Genomic DNA, 24451 nt, shown 5'->3' on the forward strand with positions numbered 1-24451 from the left:
TTTCCCCTGGCCTCAGTATAATGGGCAGTGTTCTTTAATAATCCTAATCCCCAGGGAATAGCCGAGTAGATGAGTGAGAGGACTAGGGGAAAGGGGAAACGTGCCTCTCTCCATTTTTCTGGGGGGCAAGGTCAACTTGATAGGGGGGTTGAGGTTCAGACCAGTCAACCCAGAGAGAGTCAGTCTGTAAAGTTTGTACCTACTGCCTACCTCATCAAAGACAAATTCATCCACGTTCACCTCCTCGAAGGCCTCGTGATCCCCGGGGTTGAAGCCCCGAGCCTGGGCCAGAGCAGCAGCCAGCCTCCTCCTCAGGGTGAAGCCTCTCCAAACCGCCTGGAGGAACGAAGGTACCAGAGGAAGAGCCATGAATCACAGAGAAAGTTAAATATTGTGTGTTATCCCATTAGGAAGATAAAACATGTTAACCTCTGTTTAATTGCTGAGTGATCTGCTGTTTGAACTCTATGTGACTTGGGCGCTAGGAGACAAATGGAGCGCCAGCGAGGGTTCTAAATCCTCAGAATTCCCAAAGGGATGACTTCACAAAGTGAGCGGTGCTGGAATCTGGAATCCTCACCGCTCCCACTACTGCAAATCTCTGGAATTTGATTAATCATTTTATCCCCCCACTGCCAAAGACTCCTCAAGGGCCCATCAAGTACAGAGGGAGAGAGAGAAAGAGAGAGGGGAGAGAGGGATGGGAGAGGAGGAGAAAAGGGGAGAGAGAGAGAGAGAGAGAGAGAGGGAGAGAGAGGGATGGGAGAGGAGGAGAAAAGGGGAGAGAGAGAGAGGGGAGAGGAGGAGAAAAGGGGAGAGAGAGGAGAGGGGACATTTCAAGAGAAGTGTCAGGTAGAATGTTTGATTTATTGAATCATACGATAACCAAATTAAGCCTCAATATAATTTAAGATCTGGACATATGATGTCTTTATTATTAATAAAAAATATATATTCTCAGAAACATGTTACTGGACCTCTATGACAAATGAGAAATTACATTTCTATAAAAACTGATCAACTCAAGCTATCTATTTGTTGTATTGATCGAAGCAAGACAACGATTTCTGAGTAGACAGTCATGTATTTCCATAGAACCGTTTCAAAAACCTGTCAGCATGGCCAGTCTAATAGTTATGAGTTCCAGGAAGTCACTAAAAGTTTCCTGTGACCCTGACTTACCTGGATGGCAGTGGCAGCGTAATCTGGTTCCAGACGGCTCTGCTCTGACCCAGTATGGCTGGGTCCTGTGTCTACTCTTCCCCTCTCTCTTCCTCTTCTTCCTCCTTGCTCCTCTCCTGGAGGTGGACGCAGCTGGATCCTCTGACGTCCTCTGTGTCCTCTCCAGTGGCACTGGATCACCACAGCTGCCATGCTGCTCCGAAAAAAGACACAAAAAGAGATACATAATGATATCATACCCTCAATCTCTTTGACCATGGGTGCGTCTGAAATAGCACCCTATTCCCTAGGTTGCCATTTAGGATGCAGAACACACATTTATTTCTGTCCAAACATCTGGCTTGCAGAGACTCCAGAAGAGGAATCCAGCCTGTCTCGAACAAGCTTATATCAAAGATACAGCCTTCTTAATGATGACTGTGTGTCAGAGTGAATATGATGTTCAACATCGATCAACTGGAGGACATTCTAATGATGACAAATGCTCATTGGCAGAAACTAATAAAAGTAGAGAAACTGAGTGAGGGAACACTTTACTTTTTGAGGTCCAGCTTGATGTGAGCTTTGGGGAAGGGTGAACTGCTGGGCTTGGCAGTGGCATGGGACGTTTTTTCCTCTGAGAAGGTAGAGCTGGAACTTGTGTAACTAGCTGGCGTTGCTGGCTTCAACTCGGGCCTAGTGGACACAGTCCCTAGACTGCTGAATGATCTGTATGCTGGGGGGTGAGGCTGCTTTTCACTGTTGTCATTGGCTGGGCTGATGAGGGGAACCACATGTGGCCAGGTGTTTGTGTTTCCACTTCCACAGGACTTATTTTCAGGTTGCTTCCTGTTCATGACACCACCATGTCTGTCCATACCCTCTACATCAAACTTTTCGGCAGGGATCCTGCTAACCCTGGCGGTGTCACTCCTGTGACTGTCATCTTGTTTGTCGGTGATGCTGGTGTCTCCATATTCGTGAGCGTATCTGTGCTCCTCAGCCAGCTGTACAGCTTCATCATGGAGCTGGAGGGAGAGCCTCAGAGCATCCAGGGGAGGGAGAGCACTGCTGCGCACACACAAACATATGCACACGTTCATATGAAGATCACATAACATTGGATGTTGTTCTAGGTTGTGTAACATACATTCCGTCCTCTCTCATACGAGGCCTACTAGATAAGCAATGGCTAACGTAGATACAAATGTCTGATGAATACCTACAAAAACAACAACACCTTTTTCATATTTGATCACCTTGTATCTGCATTGAAAAAATGGCTTACTTTTGGTCTGCAACAGGCTTGCCTTCACAGAGGGTCTATGGGTGTCAGTTCTGTAATCCCATATAATGTCTCTTTCATAGAGGGGATTAAGTTGGTACAAAGCCACCTCAATGGAAACTTAACGAGTCTATTAGCAACGCTTGGATCCGCTTCCCCCAATCTATCTAAGACCCTCAGGGCTCCTCATGGCTACTGGGTACACAGTATACGAACCTACACGGCCTGCCCACTAGCCTGAACAAGCCTTGCCTTCACAATGCCCCTGCTATTCAGCTAGAAGGGGGGTAAAGAGGGTGACCATATAGACAGTGACCTCGATTTCTCCTCCTCGTACCTGTCAGTTCACCACAGGGTCGAGGGGAGAGTGTATAACAGCAAAGGACAACAGTGAATAGTCGGTAAGGGAGAAAATATACACTGTTTTGTATCTTAAAAGTCCCATTTAAGGTTGGATAAATAATAATTTATGCTATTAAACAATGAAGTTCATATTGTTTTGGCAGAGTGAAATGGGACGTGTGGAGGGCAGTTATATGAGGGGAAGTCAAATACCTGCTGTCCTGGGGCTACTAGCTACAGCAGTTCAAGCACATGATGGAACTGGAATGATACATTTTAATGGAAACTAACTGGGATTCATTGAGAAAGGTACTTCGACCCCATTTACACTATGTGAAATGAGGACGGCAATGTAACACTACAGATACACTGTCCATACACATAGAAACTTATAGAGAAAGTAAGGACATTTCAGATGAAATACCTTTAATTTCTCTCGGCAGTGTTGTAAAACTTTACACAGCAGGGTAAACCCCAGGATGTCTACATCATTTTACCAGCTTTACTAGACAGGCCTGAGCCACAGCCAGACTCTTCACCTCTCTAGACCTTGTCTGGCCCTGGGTCGAGACTTGAGCCAGGGGTTAACTGGCTGCGGTGGTCCCTACCCTGCCCCCAGAAAGGCCCATTGTCCAACGCCCAGAGGGGGTGCATGGAGCATGGACAGGGGTGGAGAGGAGCGCACTGTGGTCCCCCCCGAGCCATGGGACTCCTTGGTCTCACCCATACTACTAGACACCACTGCGTTTCATCTTTTGTGAAACATAATTATGGTGAGGTCAGAAAGATGAGCTGAGGGTTGACCACTGGTCTATATGTTGGTGGTCTGGTCTGTTTAGGGGTGTTAGTTAAGACTAGTGTCCTCAAACTACTTACAAAAACAGCTAAACATTGCCTTTCAGCTTTGGACACCCTGTGCATCAGTTATGCTAATAATACTAATATGCAGGTTAGAGTTTGTCTGTATGATGTTGCTATCCTACAGCATATGTGTAAGCTGAGCTGTCCAGCAGAAAAGCTGACGAGAGTCTGTAGTAAGCTGCATGAACCTGAGTTGTGCCGTGTGGCTGTGCTGCAGTGTGTGGAGCTGCTGGAGCTGTGCCTGACAGAAGGCTAGAAAGCTGTTCTGAGGCAGCAGGGCCGTGACTAGACCAGGGCCAGGGAGCGCTGGAGAGGAGCCGACAGGCTGCCCGTCTATGGCCTGTAGACCCGGCACAGCCCTCTGCAGACTGGACCTGTGGAAGATAACATGGTGGGTTAATCAATAAAGATCATTGCTGGAGGCTATAGAATACCATACTAGGGTTCATGCTACTTGGTAGCATTTCAAAAAGTCAGGGCCTATACTCAGGGCCAATACTCAAAAAAGTCTACAACTATTTAGGGTGACAATTGCAGTCAGTAAATGTATTTTAAAAATCTCAACACAGTAACTATACCAGCATTTAACTCCAATGTAATAAACACATACGTTTTAGGCCCTGTCATGTAAAGTGCTCTCCATATAAAAAATGTAAAGGGTCAACCCATTTTCAGTTCAAATTGATTTTCCCCCAACTCGGATGTCTAAAGTGTACTATGATGTGCCAGTGGAGAGCCTCGGCTTGTTGTATCCAACAGTTTGTCAGAGAAGTCCTTAGGCAGAGTAGATACACCACCTTGAGAGAGCGAACAGGGATAAAATCCTAAAACGAGTTTGACATTTCAGGCCCAGCAGAATCAAAGCCATTTTCCTCCATGCGAAACAAGAAGTTTGGTTAGAGTCTTGATTTTCTCAAAGCAGAAGAATGTGATGACATGTTGAGCTGCAGATGAAAGACTTTGAGACTAAAGACTGGGCTTCAGGCTCTGGTTTTCTTTGTTTTTGTTGTTATTTTCCTTTTTTTCTCAACCACTAAAAGAGTGAGTGACTTAAGTTGTATCCAATGTATCCCAAATGGCACCCTATTCCCTATGTAGTGCACTGGTCAAAAGTAGTGCACTACATAGGGAATAGGGTGCCATTTGGGATGCACCCCTTAAGCTGAAGCAGCTGATGGTGGCCTGGCTGTGCTGTGAGGGGGATGGCTGCTGAGCTGTGTGTCTATGGGAGAGAGAGGTAACACCGGCCTGAGGCTAAGGATGTGCAAGCTGAGGAATCCCAAAAAATTTGCCAGCAGAGAAAATGGTCTCCAAAGCAAACTGCATGGCCAAATGTGGTCGATTGATGCCAATGTGAAAATGTAGAAAGAAACACATTAGGAAACGCATACAGTATTACTGAGCCGTGACAATTTACAAAAAGAGTAAATTTATACAGTATGAATGTTTTCTGTGATATGACAAATCTTTATCTGTAACTAATCTGTAATTATTAGTCTTTATGAAATGTTTAAATGTGAAAGTGTACTTATAAACAACAACTACTACTAAGCTAAAGCAATTTATGTTCACAATAAATGTTTGGTTAGTATTTGCTTCTGGTCATTTTACCACAGGCGCTGTTTTTGTCAATATGAGCCTAAATCCAATACAAAATGTGCCAAAAGGATGAGAGCCTTTAGTTTAGTTTATCAACATCAGGCGTAAATCTGGCTTAAAAGATCCTTAAGAATGATGTTGGGGCAAGAACCCTCTGAACTACCTGTACTGTGCCACAAACATGACTCTAGGTCACAGGTTGTGCAGTACCCTGTCAGAGTAATGGGGTTTTGATGAGCCCCACCTCACCCCTCTCTTTCTCTCACTCTCTCTCTCTCACACTCTCATATCTCTCTCTCTCTCACACACACACACACACAAACAAGGATTAGATTCCAGCCCTACAGGCTTGTCGTCTGGCCGACCGGACCCTCTTGTAACAAAGCATAAACCATAATAAAGCCTTGATCCTCACATGAGCTCATTGACGTGAGGTGGGCATACACAATGCCTTTCATGGTTAAATGTTTTTGGGTGGAAAAAGACATGCTTTGCAATTACGTGCCATTGGTTATTTGTGTTTAACGTACAAGGTTCAAATGAAAGAACTCAGGAAATTAGCTTAAAATATGTCAGAATGCTGAACAATTTGACCTTCTTGGCTCATTTGAATAAATGTATTTATTAAGCGGAGCCCAGAGCCGTGGACATGCAGCTCCTTCTCTCTCTAACAATACAATGTTCCATCCTGGTCCTAGCTAGGCTCTCCAGCTGCGTCCTTCCCTCCATCCTATCCGTCTTTGTCTCTCTCCGTTTCGAACCTAAACCAACCTGGTTCTATATATTTAATTTAGTGAAGACTTCCTTGAAAACACAGGCTTTTAAAAGAGGTCTGATTAATCAGGCAGAGGGCTATCTTCTTCTCCTGGCTCAGGGCTGCTGGAAGTGTATTTCTTAGCAATCTCCATTTGGTGCTTTAGTTGAGTCGGTGTTATCGCTGGACTGGGATGAAAGGGCCAGGGGGAGAGTGGGGAAATACAGGGGGCTAATTCCACTGTTGGCATTGGAGGTTAGGTAAAGTTCATTGGGAATATTTATTCTCCATTGCGGCTAACGGTGGGGCACCCCAGGTAATAGAAACCCATATGTCTGGGTGGGTGCTGACTGCAAAAATGTATGTAGATAGAATGCATAATGTGGTGTACAGTACTACTACTGGTTGATTAGAATAACTATTCAGATATACAGTAGAGGTAGTGAAAAATAAGTGTGTTAATCGTGGTTCTTTTAAGTGCTCAGTGGCACGTTTTTTACATGACTTGGGCGAGGTAAGGGTAGTAGGCTACTGGTATTATTAAATCCTGTCGTAACAGTTCTTGAGAGATCCAGGCATCATCTTTTAGGCTAATGCTATGACTAGACGGACCTTAAAATGTTAAAAAAAATATTTGTAATTTCACACTTCATAAAAGTTATGCATGGTTTGTCGGTCATAAACTGTTAAGACCACTAATGACCACGTGTAATGCCGAAACGATGAAATCTAGCTAGACTACCGGTAATTGAAGTTAAGTGCTCTAGCTAGCACACATTTTTCATATCAACTCATTTGGACCCCCCACTTAAATGTACATGAGGAAAATGTTTTGGCGCTGTAAGTGAATGAGCAAATTGATATTGAATACTTAATAGATTTTTCCGTTGAATAAATATTTTGGGAACTACTGACACTCAGTGCTACAGAGGTTGCGCGGTGCGCGGTGCGGATAACGCTGGCACGTTGGCTAATCCAATAGCATTCCCAGATTGCTAGGCTAATCCTGGGATGTGGACAGGAAGCACTTGTGTTCTGGTGGAATGATTATTCTACCTTAGTCACCACAGCCAACATCCTCCTCCAGACTGGGCTCACGTTCTGCGACAGGAGGGATTATATGAAATGGCAGTGACTTGGTATTCCAGTTGGTATGTAACCTAACTTCTCACATCCGCCCCAGCAGGGATATTCCAGGACAAAGCTAGAGAAGTTAATTGTGTCTGTCTCTCTACACAGCCATTTTAAAACCATTTTAATTACATTTTTCAACTAATCGTTGCAATGTTGATGACTGGGAATGTATTGTATGTACCACAGGAGATTGGTGGAGCGTTAATTGGGGAGAACGATTTGTGGTAATGACTGGAGCAGAATTAGTGGAATGGTATCAAATACATCAAACACATGGTTTCCAGATGTTTGATGCCAGTCCATATGCTCCGTTACGGCCATTATTATGAGCCGTTCTCCCCTCAACGGCCTCCACTGTTATGTACCTGTTATGATGCAGCGTCCAAGTACAGTGTTACCGTATAAGGTGATGTGTGTATGACAACATTGCTTTCTCCCACGGGTGCATGCAACCCAGGGCTTGTCGCTCATACATATTCACATATTTTGTGTTTCTCATTGGGCTTGCCCTACCTCCACATGGACTCTTGCTGAAGGGGATTCCCAGTGAGATGGACCTCTCGGAGGAGTGGACATCCCTGCAGACTCTCACACAGGTTCTGCAGCTCTACAACAGTCAGGCAGAGCAGCAAAGGCCTGAGCTTATGGTTTTACATCGCACAGAGGCAGAGCAGCAGAGGCCTGAGCTTGTGGTTTTACATCGCACAGAGGCAGAGCAGCAGAGGCCTGAGCTTATGGTTTTACATCGCACAGAGGCAGAGCAGCAGAGGCCTGAGCTTATGGTTTTACATTGCACAGAGGCAGAGCAGCAGAGGCCTGAGCTTATAGTTTTCCCTGTCTATATATCACTATCGCTGGTACCTGATCTTGTTATGGAGACTGTATCTTTATCTACTGCTGGATCCCCTGACATTTACTGGATGGAGGTGCATCGCATTCCCCAGATGTGTGACATTATGCATATCGTAGACATAGGTATTACCATAGATCCACACTTAAAATGCTCCCTCTCACTCACATAGAGAGGCACATAGCAAAATAATATGAATGGAATAGCATGAAACTACAGTATGTAAATGAAATAACAACATGAAACTACAGTATGTAAATGAAATAACACCATGAAACTACAGTATGTAAATGAAATAACAACATGACAACTGAAATATTTGGATCAAAAGTTTTTGGGACATCAAAAGTTACATTTAAAAAAATAATAAACCATTACCTAAGAGGCAGTTGTCTCTGATGTCCAGCTTCTCCAGTGACACAAAATGACACAGTGATGGCAGTTGTGTTATACTGCAAAACACAAATTAGAAAATACATGCAATACACTGTAATGGAATACTGTAATTTATACAGTCCTTTTAGGTATTATCAACAGTAAAAAAAATAACTTGTTACTTCAGCATACTGTATATTATAGTGCATTTTGGGAAAAGTGCTGTATTTCGAATGGTACTGTAATTCCATCCCACAGAAAACAGTATCTTTGGAGCGCCAAAAACCTTTTGACCATTAGTGGGTGAATGGTATTGCTGTTTCTGTCTCATTAACATGTTTTGAGGCGTGCCTTGTAAGAGCCTATATTTGTGCACCCATGAGTGAGAATGCTGTACCAATTTAACTCCTATGTGGTTATAGTGCCCCATGACATTTAAAATGTACAGGGGACAGATTTGAGTGGCATCAAGACCTAAAACTTAAATGGTTGAGCATTTTGCCATGTCCTTCAGGTCTGTGTTGCTCTGTAGTCGCTGCCAGTTTGGAAGCTTTTGTTAAGGCCTCTAGATGTGCAAATGATATAAAACACAAAATATTCATTAATGTACTGTAATGTGTAAACACTTTACCTAGCCCAATTACAGTAAAATACTGTGAAATACAAACCCCTCATCTCAATGAATTTCAATCATTCATCAATTAATTCATTCCGATTACGATAGCAGTTACTTTTTTTTTTTTACAGTATATTACAGTCAATTTTACAATATTGTACTGTGTATCATTACAGAGTACTTGCTTTGATACCGTATTTATATTATAGTGGGTGCACTGTAATATGAAATACCGAAATTTACTTGCCACCGAGCTGCCTGCAAGATACTGTTAAATTCATGGCAAGCCCTTTACAGTGTATTTACCAATCATTCAGCAACATTACATTGGTTTTCTTATTAAATCTTACAAATGTTATCACAAACACTGAATTACTTACATGTAGCTAGTACATTTTAAACTGGCCTAGTCATTGGCATTGGATACACTGGATTTTTTTTTTAAATCCTTTATTCAACCATAGAAGTCACATTGAGATTTAAATAACCTTTTTTTTTTTTTTAAGAGAGCAGCATACATATAGTTACACAACACAACACAAAACATAACAATGGCATCAGATGGAATGCCATGTGATGTTACCTGTTTTGGGCCCCAGAGAGGAGCTGCATCAGGGGGAGCCAGCAGGCTGTCAGGCCCTCCAGTGAGGAGATGCTGTTGTCCTCCAGATGGAGCTCCACCAGGAGGACCTGGTTCCTCAGACTGGGTAGCTGGGGGAAAGAGAAAGGGGCAGGAGGGAGGTAGAGAGACCGACAGCGAGAGAGATAAGGAGAGAGACACAGAGAGACAGAGAAAGATAAAGAAAGAATGAGAGACAGAAAAAGAGAAAGAGAGAGTGATAGAGTGAGTTTACCTACAGTGGCAATAAAAAGTATGTGAACCCTTTGGAATTACCTGGATTTCTGCATAAATGAGTCATAACATTTGATCTGATCTTCATCTTAGTCACAACAATAGACAAACACAGTCTGCTTGAACAAATTATTGTATTTTTCATGTCCATATTGAATACATAATTTAAACATTCACAGTGTAGGTTGGAAAAAGTATGTGAACCCCTAGTCTAATGACTTTTCCAAAAGATAATTGGAGTCAGGAGTCAGCTAACCTGGAGTCCAATCAATGAGACGAGATTGGAGATGTTGGTTAGAGCTGCCCTGTCCTATAATAAACACTCACAAAATTTGAGTTTGCTATTCACAAGAAGCATTGCCTGATGTGAACCATGCCTCAAACAAAAGAGATCTCAGAAGACCTAAGATTAAGAATTTTTGATTTGCATAAAGCTGGAAAGGGTTACAAAAGTATCTCTAAAAGCCTTGATGTTCATCTGTCCACGGTAAGACAAATTGTCTATAAATGGAAAAAGTTCAGCACTGTTGCTACTCTCCCTAGGAATTGCTGTCCTGCAAAGATGACTGAAAGAGCACAGTGCATAATGCTCAATGAGGTTAAGAAGAATCCTAGAGTGTCAGCTGAAGACTTACAGAAATCTCTGGAACATGGTAACATCTCTGTTGACGAGTCTACAGTACGTAAAACACTAAACAAGAATGGTGTTCATGGAAGGACACCACGGAAGAAGCCACTGCTGTCCAAAAAAAACATTGGCGCACGTCTGAAGTTCACAAAAGAGCACCTGGATGTTCTACAGCTCATCTGGCAAAATATTCTGTGGACAGATTAAACTAAAGTTGAGTTGTTTGGAAGCAACACACAACACTATTTGTAGAGAAAAAAATGGCACAGCACACCAACATCAAAACATCATCCCAACTGTAAAGTATGGTGGAGGGAGCATCATGGTTTGGGGCTGCTTTGCTGCCTAAGGGCCTGGACAGCTTGCTATCATCAACGGAAAAATGAATTTCCAAGTTTATCAAGACAATTTGCAGGAGAATGTAAGGCTATCTGTCCGCCAATTGAAGCTCAACAGAAGTTGGGTGATGCAACAGGACAACGACCCAAAACACAGAGATAAATCAACAACAGAATGGCCTCAACAGAAGAAAATACGCCTTCTGGAGTGGCCCAGTCCTGACCTCAACCCGATTTAAAATGCTGTGGCATGACCTCGAGAGCGGTTCACACCAGACATCGTAAGAATATTGCTGGACTGAAACAGTTTTGTAAAGATGAATGGTCCAAAATTCCTCCTGACCGTTGTGCAGGTCTGATCCGCAACTACAGAAAACGTTTGGTTGAGGTTATTGCTGCCAAAGAAGGGTCAACCAGTTATTAAATCCAAGGGTTCACATACTTTTCCCACCAACACTGTGAATGTTTACATGGTGTGTTCAATAAAGACATGAAAAACGTATACTTGTTTGTGTGTTATTAGTTTAAGCAGACCGTGTTTGTCTATTGTTGTGACTTAGATGAAGATCAAATCAAATTTTATGACTCATTTATGCAGAAATCCAGATAATTCCAAAGGGTTTTTGCCACTGTAGCTACTGGTGCTGCTGACAGGTACTACTGGTGCTGCTGACAGGTACTACTGGTTCTGCTGACAGGCACTACTGGTGCTGCTGACAGGCACTACTGGTGCTGCTGATAGGTACAATTGGTGCTGCTGAAAGGTACTACTGGTGCTGCTGACAGGCACTACTGGTGCTGCTGATAGGTACAATTGGTGCTGCTGTCAGGCACTACTGGTGCTGCTGATAGATACCATTGGTGCTGCTGACAGGTACTACTGGTGATGCTGACAGGCACTACTGGTGCTTCTGACAGGTACAACTGGTGCTGCTGATAGATACTATTGGTGCTGCTGACAGGTACTACTGGTGCTGCTGATAGATACTATTTGTGCTGCTAACAGGTACTACTGGTGCTGCTGACAGGTACTATTGGTGCTGCTGATAGATACCATTGGTGCTGCTGACAGGTACTACTGGTGATGCTGACAGGCACTACTGGTGCTTCTGACAGGTACAACTGGTGCTGCTGATAGATACTATTGGTGCTGCTGTCAGGCACTAATGGTGCTGCTGACAGGCACTACTGGTGCTGCTATTAGATACTATTGGTGCTGCTGACAAGAACTACTGGTGCTGCTGATAGATACTACTGGTGCTGCTGACAGGCACTACTGGTGCTGCTGATAGATACTATTGGTGCTGCTAACAGGTACTACTGGTGCTGCTGACAGGAACTACTGGTGCTACTGATAGATACTACTGGTGCTGCTGACAGGCACTACTGGTGCTGCTGATAGATACTATTGGTGCTGCTAACAGGTACTACTGGTGCTGCTGACAGGAACTACTGGTGCTACTGATAGATACTACTGGTGCTGCTGACAGGCACTACTGGTGCTGCTGATAGATACTATTGGTGCTGCTGACAGGTACTAGTGGTGCTGCTGATAGATACCATTGGTGCTGCTGACAGGTACTACTGGTGATGCTGACAGGCACTACTGGTGCTTCTGACAGATACTATTGGTGCTGCTGATAGATACCATTGGTGCTGCTGACAGGCACTACTGGTGCTTCTGGCAAGTACTACTGGTGCTGCTGATAGATACTATTGGTGCTGCTGATAGATACCATTGGTGCTGCTGACAGGCACTACTGGTGCTTCTGGCAAGTACTACTGGTGCTGCTGATAGATACTATTGGTGCTGCTGACAGGTACTATTGGTGCTGCTGATAGATACCATTGGTGCTACTTACAGGTACTACTGGTGCTGCTGACAGGCACTACTGGTGCTGCTGATAGATACTATTGGTGCTGCTAACATATACCATTGGTGCTGCTGACAGGCACTACTTGTGCTGCTGATATATACTATTGGTGCTGCTGATAGATACTATTGGTGCTGCTGTTGGATACTATTGGTGCTGCTGTTGGATACTACTGGTGCTGCTGTTGGATACTATTGGTGCTGCTGTTGGATACTACTGGTGCTGCTGTTGGATACTATTGGTGCTGCTGTTGGATACTATTGGTGCTGCTGTTGGATACTACTGGTGCTGCTAACAGATACTATTAGTGTTGATGATAGATACTATTAGTGTTGCTGATAGATACTAATGGTGCTGCTTTTGGATACTACTGGTGCTGCTAACAGGTACTACTGGTGCTGCTGATAGATACTATTGGTGCTGCTGATAGATACTATTGGTGCTGCTTTTGGATACTACTGGTCTGCTAACAGGTACTACTGGTGCTGCTGATAGATACTATTGGTGCTGGTGTTGGATACTACTGGTGCTGCTAACAGATACTATTGGTGCTGCTAACAGGTACTACAGGTGCTGCTGATATTTTTCCTTATAATCCATCATGCAGGATTAATGTCGGTAGCACTTTAATTAGTTTAATCTATTACTTTCCTGGTAGTTAGGCCTACATGGTACACTGACTATGTATTTTACCTCAGTGAGATTGTTTCCTGTCAGGTCCAGGGTGTTGAGCAGAGCACAGTTGTCCAGGCCCTCTACACTGGACAGATGGTTGTGAGACAAGTCCAGGTGTAGCAGCGTGTACACCTCTCTCAGTCCTCTAGTACTGATCAGCTGGTTGTGGTCCAACAATAACTTCTGCAGCCTCTTCAATGGCTCCAGACCACCTTTATAGGAGAAGAAGAAAAATAAAGACAAAGAATTTTCCTTACATTAGTATGTTTCAGTATGTAAAGTAGTAGATAATTGCATGCTTCATTTGCATACCCAAAGAGTTATGGGGTAGAACAAAATCAGATTGTGGAACTGTGAGGGGTTGAAGTAGGATTCAAATGAACCAAAGAAGATCTAATTTCAGTGTGTGGCCAAGGTTACCGTTTTAGTAACTTTCAAAGCTAAACTGTCAATAAAAAAACATTCACGGTCTTCTCAGGCAGTTAATATCTATTCATGACTTGAGGCCTGGCTCCTGGTCTGTTATTCACAGTAACTAAGTCACATTTCAATATATACTGAGCAGGGGATTAAAAGAAGAGGTACACTGCTCCCTAGTGGATAGCAGTGGTTACAACTAGCCATGAAGTACACTGTAACTGTAGAGCAGGCAGGGGTGTGAGTCAAACCACACATCTGGAAGGCTGCACAGTCTGTTGATTTCCATCCTTGCCTTTTAATCATTGTCTGATGTGCTGATAAAAATTCAAAATTCACACTGAGTTTTCCACACTCTGTATAGGACATCTATGAGCTCAGTTTACTGATGCGATGGGGACCTGAGCTCTGCTTACGGATGCGATGGGGACCTGAGCTCTGCTTACGGATGCGATGGGGACCTGAGCTCTGCTTACGGATGCGATGGGGACCTGAGCTCTGCTTACGGATGCGATGGGGACCTGAGCTCTGCTTACGGATGCGATGGGGACCTGAGCTCAGCTTACCGATGCAGTGGGGACCTGACCTCAGCTTACTGATGCGATGGGGACCTGAGCTCTGCTTACTGATGCGGTGGGGACCTGAGCTCAGCTTACTGATGCGATGGGGACCTGAGCTCAGCTTACCGATGCGATGGGGACCTGAGCTCAGCTTACGGATGCGATGGGGACCTGACCTCAGCTTACTGATGCAGTGGTGACCTGACCTCAGCTTACTGATGCAGTGGGGACCTGAGCTCAGCTTACTGATGCGGTGGGGACCTGACCTCAGCTTACTGATGCAGTGGGGACCTGACCTCAGCTTACTGATGCAGTGGGGACCTGAGCTCAGCTTACTGATGCAGTGGGGACCTGACCTCAGCTTACTGATGCAGTGGGGACCTGAGCTCAGCTTACCGATGCGATGGGGACCTGACCTCAGCTTACCGATGCGATGGGGACCTGACCTCAGCTTACCGATGCGATGGGGACCTGACCTCAGCTTACCGATGCGATGGGGACCTGACCTCAGCTTACTGATGCAGTGGGGACCTGACCTCAGCTTACCGATGCGATGGGGACCTGACCTCAGCTTACCGATGCAGTGGGGACCTGACCTCAGCTTACCGATGCGATGGGGACCTGACCTCAGCTTACCGATGCGATGGGGACCTGACCTCAGCTTACCGATGCGGGTGATGGAGTTGTGCGAGAGCTCCAGAACGTCCAGATCCACAGCACCAGCCAGACCATGGATGGATGTCAGACGGTTCCGGCCAAGTCGAAGAACTTGGAGGTTAGCCAGATTCTCACAGTCCACAAACGTGATTAAGTTGTCCTATACAGACATAACAATCAAAATATGTCTGAGTTTTCAAATACCAAGGATTTTATACTTTTACATGCTGATTTGATCACTGTGAGAGACAGTATGCAGTGTTGTGTGTATATAATACTATGTAGCTAAAATATACTATGTAACACATACGCTGAGTGTAGAAAACATTATGAACACCTGCTCTTTCAATGACCAGGTGAATCCAGGTAAAAGCAATGATCCCTTATTGATGTCACTTGTTAAATCCACTACAAATCAGTGTAGATGAAGGTGAAGAGACAGGTTAAAGAAGGATTTTTAAGCCTTGAGTCAAATGAGACATAAATTGTGTATGTGTGCCATTCAGAGGGTGAATGGACAAGACAAAATATTTAAGTGACTTTGAACGGGGTATGGTAGTAGGTGCCAGGTGCACCGGTTTGTGTAAAGAACTGCAATGCTGCTGGGACTTTCACGCTCAACAGTTTCCCGTGTGTATCAAGAATGGTCTGCCACCCAAAGGACATCCAGCCAACTTGTCAGACATATACACTGCTCAAAAAAATAAAGGGAACACTTAAACAACACAATGTAACTCCAAGTCAATCACACTTCTGTGAAATCAAACTGTCCACTTAGGAAGCAACACTGTTTGACAATAAATTTCACATGCTGTTGTGCAAATGGAATAGACAACAGGTGGAAATTATAGGCAATTAGCAAGACACCTCCAATAAAGGAGTGGTTTTACAGGTGGGGACCACAGACCACTTCTCAGTTCCTATGCTTCCTGGCTGATGTTTTGGTCACTTTTGAATGCTGGCGGTGCTTTCACTCTAGTGGTAGCATGAGACGGAATCTACAACCCACACAAGTGGCTCAGGTAGTGCAGCTCATCCAGGATGGGACATCAATGCGAGCTGTGGCAAGAAGGTTTGCTGTGTCTGTCAGCGTAGTGTCCAGAGCATGGAGGCGCTACCAGGAGACAGACCAGTACATCAGGAGACGTGGAGGAGGCCGTAGGAGGGCAACAACTCAGCAGCAGGACCGCTACCTCCGCCTTTGTGCAAGGAGGAGCACTAACAGAGCCCTGCAAAATTACCTCCAGCAGGCCACAAATGTGCATGTGTCTGCTCAAACGGTCAGAAACAGACTCCATGAGGGTGGTATGAGGGCCCAACGTCCACAGGTGGGGGTTGTGCTTACAGCCCAACACCGTGCAGGACGTTTGGCATTTGCCAGAGAACACCAAGACTGGCAAATTCGCAACTGGCGCCCTGTGCTCTTCACAGATGAAAGCAGGTTCACACTGAGCACGTGACAGAGTCTGGAGACGCCGTGGAGAACGTCCTCCAGCATGACCGGTTTGGCGGTGGGTCAGTCATGGTGTGGGGTGGCATTTCTTTGGGGGGGCGCACAGCCCTCCATGTGCTCGCCAGAGGTAGCCTGACTGCCATTAGGTACCGAGATGAGATCCTCAGACCCCTTGTGAGACCCTATGCTGGTGTGGTTGGCCCTGGGTTCCTCCTAATGCAAGACAATGCTAGACCTCATGTGGCTGGAGTGTGTCAGCAGTTCCTGCAAGAGGAAGGCATTGATGCTATGGACTGGCCCGCCCGTTCCCCAGACCTGAATCCAATTGAGCGCATCTGGGACATCATGTCCACGCTCCATCCACCAACGCCGCCATGTTGCACCACAGACTGTCCAGGAATTGGCGGATGCTTTAGTCCAGGTATGGGAGGAGATCCCTCAGGAGACCATCCGCCACCTCATTAGGAGCATGCCCAGGCGTTGTAGGGAGGTCATACAGGCATGTGGAGGCCACACACACTACTGAGCCTCATTTTAACTTGTTTTAAGGACATTACATCAAAGTTGGATCAGCCTGTAGTGTGGTTTTCCACTTTAATTTTGAGTGTGACTCCAAATCCAGACCTCCATGGGTTGATAAATTTGATTTCCATTAATAATTTTTGTGTGATTTTGTTGTCAGCACATTCAACTATATAAAGAAAAAAGTATTTAATAAGAATATTTCATTCATTCAGATCTAGGATGTGTTATTTTAGTGTTCCCTTTATTTTTTTGAGCAGTGTAGATAGATATACAGTTAAAGTCAGAAGTTTACATATACCTTAGCCAAATACATTTAAACTCAGTTTTCACAATTCCTGATATTTAATCCTAGTAAAAATGCTCTGTTTTAGGTCATTACGATCACCACTTTATTTTAAGAATGTGAAATGTCAGAATAATTTATTTCAGCTTATATTTCTTTCATCATATTCCCAGTGGGTCAGAACTTTACATATACTCAATTAGTATTTGTTAGCATTGCCTTTCAATTGTTTAACTTGGGTCAAACGTTTCAGGTTCCACAAGCTTCCCACAATAAGTTGGGTGAATTTTGGCCCATTCCTCCTGACAGAGCTGGTGTACCTGAATCAGGTTCGTAGGCCTCCTTGCTCGCACACTCTTTTTCAGTTCTGCCAACAAATTTTCTATAGGATTGAGGTCAGGGCTTTGTGATGGCCACTCCAATACCTTCACTTTGTTGTCCTTAAGCCATTTTTCCACAACTTTGGAAGTATGCTTAGGGTCATTGTCCATTTGGGCGACCAAGTTTCAACTTCCTGACTGATGTCTTGAGATGTTGCTTCAATATATCCACATCATTTTCCTTCCTCATGCCATCTATTTTGTGAAGTGCACCAGTCCCTCCTGCAGCAAAGCACCCCCACAACATGATGCTGCCACCCCTGTGTTTCACGGTTGGCATGGTGTTTTTTGGCTTGCAAGCCTCCTCCTTTTTCCTCCAAACACAACGATGGTCATTATGGCCAAACGGTTCTATTTTTGTTTCATCAGACCAGAGGACATTTCTCCAAAAAGTACGATCTTTGTCCACATTAATCATTGTACCTAAACTGTATGTGTAAACATGCATACGCAGGGCCCAGCTGTAAAAGAGACCTTGGTCTCAGTCTGTGTTCCTTGTTGAAATAAAGGTATAATAATAATAATAATAATAATAATAATGTGCAGTTGCAAACCGTAGTCTGGCTTTTTTATGGGGGTTTTGGAGTAGTGGCTTCTTCCTTGCTGAGCGGCCTTTCAGGTTATGTCGATATAGGACTCGTTTTACTGTGGATATAAATACTTTTGTACCCATTTCCTCCAGCATCTTCAGAAGGTCCTTTGCTGTTGTTCTGGGATTGATTTGCACTTTTCGCACCGAGGTACGTTCATCTCTAGGAGACAGAACGCGTCTCCTTTATGAGTGGTATGACGGCTGAGTGGTCTCATGGTGTTTATACTTGCGTACTATTGTTTGAACAGATGAACGTGGCACCTTCAGGCGTTTGGAAATTGCTCCCAACGATGAACCAGACTTATGGAGGTCTACAATTTATTTTCTGAGGTCTTGGCTGATTTCTTTTGATTTTCCCATGATGTCAAGCAAAGAGGCACTGAGTTTGTAGGTAGGCCTTGAAATACATCCACAGGTACACCTCCAATTGACTCAAATGATGTCAATTAGCCTATCAGAAGCTTCTAAAGCCGTGACATAATTTTCGGGAATTTTCCATGCTTTCCAATTGTCTGGCTTTCAGTGTCATTACCATAGTACTATTTGTTCATTTGTTTATTTGTCAGGGACCATGTACAACATTCCATTGCACCAGATTTGGCTAGATAAACCATTTATGTACAGCTTACCTCACATGTAAATGGTGGTGTATTTACCTGTACATCGATGTAGCGAAGCTCTGTGCATTGACTGAGGCCCTCCAGGGATTTAAGGCCACAGCGTCTCATGGTGAGGGTCTGCAGTCTGGGGCATTGGGACAAAGTAGAGAGGCTACAGCCAGGGAGATCCTCCAGAACAACTGTGGTCACCTGCATTGGAAGGTAGAGCCCAGTCAGTGAAATATTGCTTTTGGTTTTGTTATGGTTGGTTTGTTGGTTATTTGAATGTGTCTGATTGACTGTTTTGCAGACATGGGTCAAATGCATCTAGGTCCAATACTTTCAAATATCCTACTTGTAGTCTAGTGTAATACCTTTAGTGTTAAAAGCTAAATCAAGCACAACTTATACATCACTTATTTTTCTGGAAAAACCTTTATGAAATAAAGCAGGGGTAGGCAACTAGATTCAACGAAATTCATACCTTGATTACATTAAGACACGATCGCATATGTGACCAACCGGCTTGATTCTGTCTTATGTAGCAACATTTTTTATTGTGTTTTTTACATTGGATAAAGGTGGAGACTCAGAGCTAGAAAATGGTATATCATACACTACAGTTGAGGAACAAAGGGAAAGTAATTCTGCTTTGAAAGTTGATCAACTTGTAACCTCACTTTTGAGAAAATGTCCCTTGAATGTTTTGGTACACCTAAGCGAGAGCTCTTCTTTGTCTACATTCAGCATCGTTCCAAACCCTATTAAGCTTTAGCCCCACCCAGCTTTTTAAGGATTAACATGTGAGGCCATGTATTAAACAACCAAAGAATTCATGACTAAAGGCTAGTTTATACTACAGGTGTGTTCCTAAATTGTGTGCTCAGAGTGCGCTCTGGGCATTCGTAAACTCAGAGCATTGTCAGACTGTCCATTTGTAAATTCAGAGGGTTTTTCACTCTCTGAGCTTTCAGAGTGCACCCTGGACGATCTGGCCCAGGAGTAGGGTTGATCCGAGCGTTCTGACCTAACAACAGCAGTCAAGCACCCAAGCTAACTGGCTAACGTTTGCTAGCATGCTAGCTACTTCCAGACACAAATGAGGGAATAGCTCATTCTGACCATTTTACTAGCCCTAGCAGAGCTGGTTAGGCTTTTTTATGCTATCCAGAGCGTTGGTGACTGCAACTGTACTGCTGGCAACAATTAATTATGCTTTTTTTTGCCAACGTTTACTGAGACCGGCCATATTCAACGGGCGTCGAGCGTTCGTAAATTTGTCAGTTATTCTGCTCTGGCACACTCAGACGAGAGTACTCTGAAACAGTTGTTTCAGTGACGTTCTATTGAAATGGATACTTGCATACTGGAGTCTTTTGTTAAGTTTTAATACACGCAAAAAAAAATGAAAAGCCGTGTTAGACAGGATTACCCTACACATACTGACCAGCTCAAATAGACAGAAGCATGCTATATGGCAGACCAATCCAAACTCATCTCTCGGCATGTCCAGCCCACTCATTATCTCAGCCAATCATGGCTAACTAGGCTCGTAATTTAACAATGTCATTCATATTTACAAAAGTCATACAAGTTTGTTATTAAGGCACATGAAAGTTCACATGGTCGAGAAATCATATCTGCCCCCCAAAAAACATTTTGATTTAAAAAAAAGTTTATGTTCAAATGGCTCTCCTGTGAAGTAGTGACCCACGCCATACGCCTAGTTTCCTGAAACGGGCCACACATATAATTGTTTTATTCCTGGGCATAGTTTGGAACAGATTTCCTAATTTATACAAATGTTTTTCTTAATTCCTGGTGATTTTAGTCAACAACAAAAAAAATCACTTGCGGGACTGTTTTGCCCTGCAGGCTGCCTGTTACTGACCCCTGAAATAAAGAGTATCACATTGTAGATCGTATCATGCAGGTTACCTCCTGAGGGGAGTTCCAGGCCCCAGACTGAAGGAGTGTTTCTGGGCAGAGGAGGGGTAAACCGCTCCCCTCAGCGGCCCTCCTCGCCCCCCTCCTCCTCTGGGTCCTGACCCCCTGCTGCTGCTTCCTCTTATTCTGCAGGGAGAGTTTGGACCAGGAAGTGCAGTCCCTCATCCAGGCCAGTCTCCTCTGCTCCGTCTGCTCTGGTAGAGATACACTCATACGCTCAAAGGCAGACTGAGGGGCTGAGGTGCTGGGGTCAATGGGGGGAGAGCTGGCAGTGGGGGAACATTCAGTGGCGGATGATTTCTCCTCTCTGGCTTTTTCCTCACTCGGGTTTTGACTTTCCTCCTTCACTATTCCTGTCCCCAGCTTTTGCAGGCTCTTTGGTTTCCTCTCATCTGATTCCATCCTAATCTCTTCCTCCTCCTTGCTTTTCCTTTCATTCTCCTTTTCATCCTCATCCAGTCTTTTTCTCCGCTCCTCCTCCCTTTCTTGCTTGTCTTTCTCCTCCCTAATCTGCTCCTCCTTCTCCCTCCTCTCCTCCTTCTTTCTCTTCTCCTCTTCTTTCCTTCTCTTCTCCTCTTCTTTCTTTCTCTTCTCCTCTTCTTCATGCTTCTTTCTCTTCTCCTCCCCTTTTCTTCTCTCTCCCTCCTTTCTGTTCTCCTGATCCTCCCTCTTTCTTCTGTCCTCCTCATCCTGTCTCTCTCTCTCCATACGGACTCGATCCTCTTCTTTGGCTCTCTCATACTCTAAGCTCCTCCTCTTCAGCGCTTGCTCCTCCAACTCTCTCCTTCTGTTTTCCTTTTCCTGCTTCAGCCGCTGCTCCTCCTGTTCCCTCCTCCACCTCTCCTCCCTCCTGTTCCTCTCCTCCTCAGACCTTCTTTGTTCCTCTCTTCTGCGGTGGAGCTCAGCCCTGGTCCACCGGCGTGCCAGGACGCCTCTGAGGGCAGCCTGGATAGTGATGGCCGCCCTGCATCGAGACTGGTGGGTCTTCCTCCTCTTTTCCTCCTGCACCTTCTCAAAGGCCCTCCTCTCCTCCTCCATCTGTCTCTGGAGGCTGCTGATCAGCTCCTGGTTAGTGTGGGAGAGTGGAGGAGAGAAGTTAAACCAATAAAAACTGAAAAGAAAGATGAGCCCCTTCTGAAAACACTTCCAACCAAGCCCCTCTCCATTGCCAGTGTTTCAGTGTTTGCACATCTAAAAAAAAATGTGATTGAATCTGGCCCACCTGCTGTTTGAAAAACTCTTGTTGAAGCTTCTCTTCTGCCTCTCTTTCACTCATCTCCTCCATGCCTGTAGGGCGATGCTACAGACAGACAATGACTTCTTCAGTTGGTCACTCTTAGTTATGGAAAACATAGAAACGGGAAATGGGAGAAAGGGATGATATGAACTATCTCACCTTATTGTCCTCTTCTATCTGCCTCAGCTCCTCCTCAAAGTCTCTCTGTCTGCGTTTCCTCCCCTCCTCCTTTTCTCTCTGCTCATTCTGCTCCTTCTTTCGCTCCACCTCGTATTCCACAATTCTCCTCTCATCCTCCTCTTTCAACTTACGCTCCAAAGTTTTCAGTTCCAAACTGAGTTGCTTTTCAGACCTTAAATATGCATCACATTCAATATCATCTGTGTCAAACAGAAAGACACAGGTCACAGCTCCATTAGTTTGAAGAATATCACCTTTTTTATTTTTTAGGGCTGGACTAAATGAGGCAAGGGTGACATCTAGTGGGCATATATATCACACACGCACACAGAAATCTACACATACCCTCACTGTTATGTGGCACTCTGTCTGTAATGTCACTGTCAGATACAGTGTGAGGGCAGGCCTTGTTGGGGATAGTGTTCAACTTCTCATCCTCCATCTCTAACATGACCTAAATCAATCAAACATGTTTAGCCTACGTCCCAGCACAAATTACATAACACTAGTACTTTAGGGCACACAAGCCTTATTAAACTAGACTCACTTGTTCTTTTAACTTCACTGGGTCCTCGTGTAGGCCTAAGTCAGAGGCCAGTTCCATTAAAAGGTCTTCAGAACAACTTGAAATGATGGAATACACTTCAGCCGCTCTGGAATCTGAAAACAGACAATGTACAAAGACATTGAGTCACATATACACAACAATAGTATGACATCATGTAGCCAGCAGCTAGCTTGACTGATGAATAAATGATCCATGCATTTTCTATATTTCTGTTGCCTATGCATTATCCAGAGGTCCTCATTCCTACCATCATCTTCATTGTCCTCAAGGATGAGCTTTTCAAACTGACTTGCTCTGTTCTCGGAGGCTTCAAAATATTTGAGCATTGATTCTGGGATTTTATCTGAAACCTGGGGGTATTGAAAGGTGAAAAGTTAGGTTTACATGCATTTGCAACCAGTAGACATTCATTGACAAGTCGTATAAAAACATTGTGCAAACAGGCTAACGTTAGACAATGGATATTATTAGGCCTACACAAACTCTCTCTGACTAATAATAAATCAACTCACATCATCTTCATCGGCATGATCTTCATCAGCAGATGAGTAAAAATCTTCCTGATAAGAATGATCTAATTCAATATCCTCAGAGGAGTTGTTGATGCTCAGTTTGCTCAGGTCTTCTTGACTGACATCCATGGTCTAGCTAGCAGCTTCAGGAAACAGAAAAAGAGCAGGAAACACTGCATGAAACTTAAACTTAAAACTCTTACATTTTATTCCCACGAAAAATAAGAGGTAATTTACCTGTGTTTGTCTGTGTTTTGTATACTTTGCTAACCATTTTTCTAACCATGAACGTCAAATCATTCCATCCGCGTCTAAATGGAACTGTGGTCGCTATGGAAACTGAGGAGAACACTACGGAACACCACTCAGGACAAACGTAACCCTGTAGGGTGTTGACTTGCCATTTGGCAACATACCATTTCTCTGCATTTCATGTACAGATAAAATGGAAAACATTAGTTACCAGTATCTTTGTTTTATTGTTAGGCTACGTCAAATCATAGACTTGTAACTGGGCTCAAATGAAAAGAGTGCACACATAATTGCTTTATGCTGGAGGGGGGCCTCAGTAATTTACATGACAAACAACTATTTTCTGTGACTCTCTCTTCTATGTGCACGGCATAATGTCCAAACATTCCCTTTATGTTTCAAAGAACTTTAGCCTACTACTACAGTAAATCGTGTGGGGAAAGTACATTGCAATCATGCAAGATCACAGTAAATGTCATTCTTTGGAATTGAATAGCCTTGCATAAGCAAGTGCTGTCTTTTCCCACTCTCTCTCTCTCTCTATCTCTCTCGCTCTCCAAAGTTGAAGGTACTGTTGTGGCCAACAACACAGACTGCAACCTACTGTACAACAATGACATTTCTGATGACAAAGGAACGGAACCTTTCCCACATGGAAAGTGCAGCGCTTGTAGTCCGTCTCTCTGAGGAGATTCCAGAGCAGCCCTCGCAGGTTTTCCCACACCCATTCCCAGGGGCTCTCAGAACTTCAGAACTTTACAACTTCCGCCACCTTGTTCAGTGTTTCACTGGAGAACATTGTGTCCTCACATTTTTGTGTTCGGACTCAGAAGTCATTGAGTCTTCTCTCATGACTTGCCAGAATTCAAGGGCAACATCAATGGCTAAATGGCGCCAGATGCACCTTATCATGTTACCTCGAAAAACCAACATCAAATTCCATA

The 24451-nt window shown here is 44.2% G+C and overlaps 1 protein-coding gene across 1 annotated transcript in view; it reads right to left on the minus strand.

Annotated features, from left to right (window-relative positions):
- The window catches only part of LOC139382935 (leucine-rich repeats and IQ motif containing 1), a 48994-nt gene extending 25610 nt beyond the window's left edge, over positions 1 to 23384 (minus strand). The window contains exons 1-17 of the mRNA XM_071127213.1: positions 23256 to 23384; positions 22991 to 23093; positions 22723 to 22835; positions 22521 to 22629; positions 22155 to 22375; positions 21981 to 22058; positions 20750 to 21823; positions 18869 to 19021; positions 14989 to 15139; positions 13364 to 13557; positions 9561 to 9688; positions 8365 to 8438; positions 7650 to 7743; positions 3838 to 4023; positions 1720 to 2232; positions 1183 to 1375; positions 211 to 336 (exon numbers count right to left, since the gene is read on the minus strand). Of these exons, the coding sequence (XP_070983314.1) occupies positions 211 to 336; positions 1183 to 1375; positions 1720 to 2232; positions 3838 to 4023; positions 7650 to 7743; positions 8365 to 8438; positions 9561 to 9688; positions 13364 to 13557; positions 14989 to 15139; positions 18869 to 19021; positions 20750 to 21823; positions 21981 to 22058; positions 22155 to 22375; positions 22521 to 22629; positions 22723 to 22835; positions 22991 to 23093; positions 23256 to 23384 (3639 nt within the window). The remainder of the gene's footprint in view (positions 1 to 210; positions 337 to 1182; positions 1376 to 1719; positions 2233 to 3837; positions 4024 to 7649; positions 7744 to 8364; positions 8439 to 9560; positions 9689 to 13363; positions 13558 to 14988; positions 15140 to 18868; positions 19022 to 20749; positions 21824 to 21980; positions 22059 to 22154; positions 22376 to 22520; positions 22630 to 22722; positions 22836 to 22990; positions 23094 to 23255) is intronic.
- Between the last annotated feature and the right edge of the window lie 1067 nt (positions 23385 to 24451).

Source organism: Oncorhynchus clarkii, chromosome 2 (assembly GCF_045791955.1).
Source record: "Oncorhynchus clarkii lewisi isolate Uvic-CL-2024 chromosome 2, UVic_Ocla_1.0, whole genome shotgun sequence".
NCBI classification, from domain to species: Eukaryota; Metazoa; Chordata; class Actinopteri; order Salmoniformes; family Salmonidae; genus Oncorhynchus; species Oncorhynchus clarkii.